Source organism: Leishmania mexicana, contig 85 (genome assembly GCF_000234665.1).
Source record: "Leishmania mexicana MHOM/GT/2001/U1103 WGS CADB00000000 data, contig 85, whole genome shotgun sequence".
Lineage (NCBI taxonomy): Eukaryota > Euglenozoa > Kinetoplastea > Trypanosomatida > Trypanosomatidae > Leishmania > Leishmania mexicana.
Genome location: NW_003946351.1, coordinates 147 through 3,039, shown reverse-complemented (window position 1 = coordinate 3,039; position 2,893 = coordinate 147). Strand labels below are relative to the sequence as shown.

General features: G+C 67.8%; 1 protein-coding gene across 1 annotated transcript; it reads left to right on the top strand.

Moving 5' to 3' along the window:
• Nucleotides 1-575: 575 nt before the first annotated feature.
• LmxM_30_1440b_1 (uncharacterized protein) lies at nucleotides 576-2,537 on the top strand (the record flags this gene model as incomplete). Its single annotated transcript, XM_003886446.1, has 1 exon — nucleotides 576-2,537. One exon carries the CDS (start codon nucleotides 576-578, stop codon nucleotides 2,535-2,537), a length of 1,962 nt encoding a protein of 653 aa, XP_003886495.1.
• Between the last annotated feature and the right edge of the window lie 356 nt (nucleotides 2,538-2,893).

Sequence of the window (2,893 nt, the reverse complement as noted above, 5' to 3'; positions counted from 1 at the left end):
CACGTGCCGACTGTGCGTGGACGCCATGCTGTGCGCACTGCATCTCCCTTCACCACCTGCCTCCTTCTTTCCTGGCTTGCTGCTCTTGCCGTGCCCCTCAACGCCGTGGCGGGGCACCTGTCGTGGTCGACGCTGCGGCATCGCTTCGGACGCTTCGCGCCCCTGCCGCCCTTTCCCGCATGGCTCCTTCCAACGCCACTCGCCACACACCCGCACCACCACTACCGGATGGCCCTCTCTGCTATCCGCCTCTCGCTCTCAGACTTCGTCGCAGTGCGTCCATCAGCTCTTCCTCTTCTGCTGTGATTACATACGGCACAGCGATACCCTTACCGCGCGCGCCCCTTCCCCCCAGGCCTCTAAGTGCACCGTCTGCCTTTCTGTCCCCCACTCTTCGCCCCGCCTTCGCGTTCCTCTTCGCACCGGCTCGCCCGCTGCGACTCCATTGTGTGGCGGCAGCAGAGGTGCGCAGGCACGACTGAGGCGGCTGCTCTTAGGCATCTGCGCCATCGACACGCAGCAGCGGTCTGCGTCTCTGCCGCGCTTCTTTCGAGTGTATCCCTCCCGTCGACGGCATGGCGCAGTCGCACCGTTGTGTGGCGCTGATCGCCGCTCTCGCAGCTGCGGTGCTGCTCTTGGCGCTTGCCGCGCCCGCGGCACGTGCCAGGGTGGCGAGCCCATGGGATGCGATCGAGGACGACGTCTACTTGGATAATGGTTTTGATGCCGAGGAAAAACCGTTCCTTATAAGCGAGGCAGAGAGGCTGAACACGCTGAAGGTGATGCAGGCGTTTGCTGCTGCGATGCCCTCGCTGGGGTGGAGCGGAGACGACTTCTGCACCTGGGCTGGTGTGAGGTGCTTCGATACCAATGTGAGCTTCGTCGACGTTGGTAGCTTGGCTACCGGCACGCTGCCTGAGATGCCTGATGACGTGGACTACTCGCTGGTGAAGCTTGATGAGATCAACCTGTTCAACCAGAACGCCGGTGTCACTGGAAGCCTGCCGAGCAGCTGGAGCAAGCTGCATAAGGTGAGGACAATCAACCTTGGGTACACGAGCATCAGCGGCACGCTACCTGCGTCGTGGAGCTCGATGAGCTCGCTGAAGTTCTTGACCCTGAGCTTCACGGATATATTCGGCACGCTGCCGGCTGCCTGGGACTCGATGCCGAGCATTGAGATCATCCTCATGTCCACCACTCAGCTCAGCGGGACTCTTCCTGAGGAGTGGAGCACTATGCCGAGCGTACGGAGGATTCACCTTCAACAGTGCCACCTGCACGGCTCCTTCCCCGCGTCATGGGCAGAGATGCCGTCGCTTGAGCGCTTGGGCCTTCAACAGAACGACTTCTGCGGCTGTGTGCCGGACTCGTGGCTGGCCTCCCCCACGCTATGGGTAGGCGTGGACGCCAAGCACCGCATGCCCGACTGTGCGACTGCCCACGCCTGCGCTGAGACCACAACGCCCGAGCCCGTCCCGAGCAGCTCTGCGTCCGCCGGCGGGGTGTCCGGGTCGTCCAGCTCGAGCACCGCGACGACTGCGGAGCCGACCACGAGCAGCTCCGGGTCCACTGGCGGGGTGTCCGGGTCGTCCAGCTCGAGCACCGCGACGACTGCGGAGCCGACCACGAGCAGCTCCGGGCCCGCCGGCGGGGTGTCCGGGGCGTCCAGCTCGAGCACCGCGACGACTGCGGAGCCGACCACGAGCAGCTCCGGGTCCACTGGCGGGGTGTCCGGGTCGTCCAGCTCGAGCACCGCGACGACTGCGGAGCCGACCACGAGCAGCTCCGGGCCCGCCGGCGGGGTGTCCGGGGCGTCCAGCTCGAGCACCGCGACGACTGCGGAGCCGACCACGAGCAGCTCCGGGTCCACTGGCGGGGTGTCCGGGTCGTCCAGCTCGAGCACCGCGACGACTGCGGAGCCGGCCCCGAGCAGCTCCGGGTCCACTGGCGGGGTGTCCGGGTCGTCGAGCTCGAGCACCGCGACGACTGCGGAGCCGGCCCCGAGCAGCTCTGCGTCCACTGGCGGGGTGTCCGGGGCGTCCAGCTCGAGCACCGCGACGACTGCGGAGCCGACCACGAGCAGCTCCGGGTCCACTGGCGGGGTGTCCGGGTCGTCCAGCTCGAGCACCGCGACGACTGCGGAGCCGGCCCCGAGCAGCTCTGCGTCCACTGGCGGGGTGTCTGGGTCGTCCAGCTCGAGCACCGCGACGACTGCGGAGCCGGCCCCGAGCAGCTCCGGGTCCACTGGCGGGGTGTCCGGGTCGTCGAGCTCGAGCACCGCGACGACTGCGGAGCCGGCCCCGAGCAGCTCTACGTCCACTGGCGGGGTGTCTGGGTCGTCCAGCTCGAACACCGCAACGACTGCGGAGCCGACCACGAGCAGCTCTGCGCCCGCCCGCCCTACGCCGGCTCCGCTGCCGTGCCTCGTGCCGCACTGCTTGGTGTGCGTTCCCGGCAACGCCATATTCTGTAAAGTGTGCGAGTGCGGGTTCCATGTGACGTCTGGCGGGTATTGCGCGGGGAGTCCATGTTAGGATGCTGCTGCGTTCCCTGTGGGGCCTGCTGCCGCTGTCGTCTCCGCGGCTGTGGTGGTGGTTGGTGCTGTGCTTGCGTAGGGCGAGCCTGTGGGCGTGAGACGGCGGCGCAGTGCTCACCGGCGCCTCTTCGTGTGCACCGGCGCCCGTGGTGTGCCGCCTTGTGGCCCCTGCGGTGCGGGGAGGCGAGGGGTGGGCTGCCGGGGCGCCGCCACGCATGCGAGGGCTGCCCTCCGCTCCGTGGTACTCGTGCCCCGCAGCAGCTGCTTGCCTGCAGACACGCGAGTGCCTCTTGCGCTTTGCCGCACCGGCGTCGCTGGCCCTGTCACCGCTTGCTCGCTGTTGCGGGCTGCATG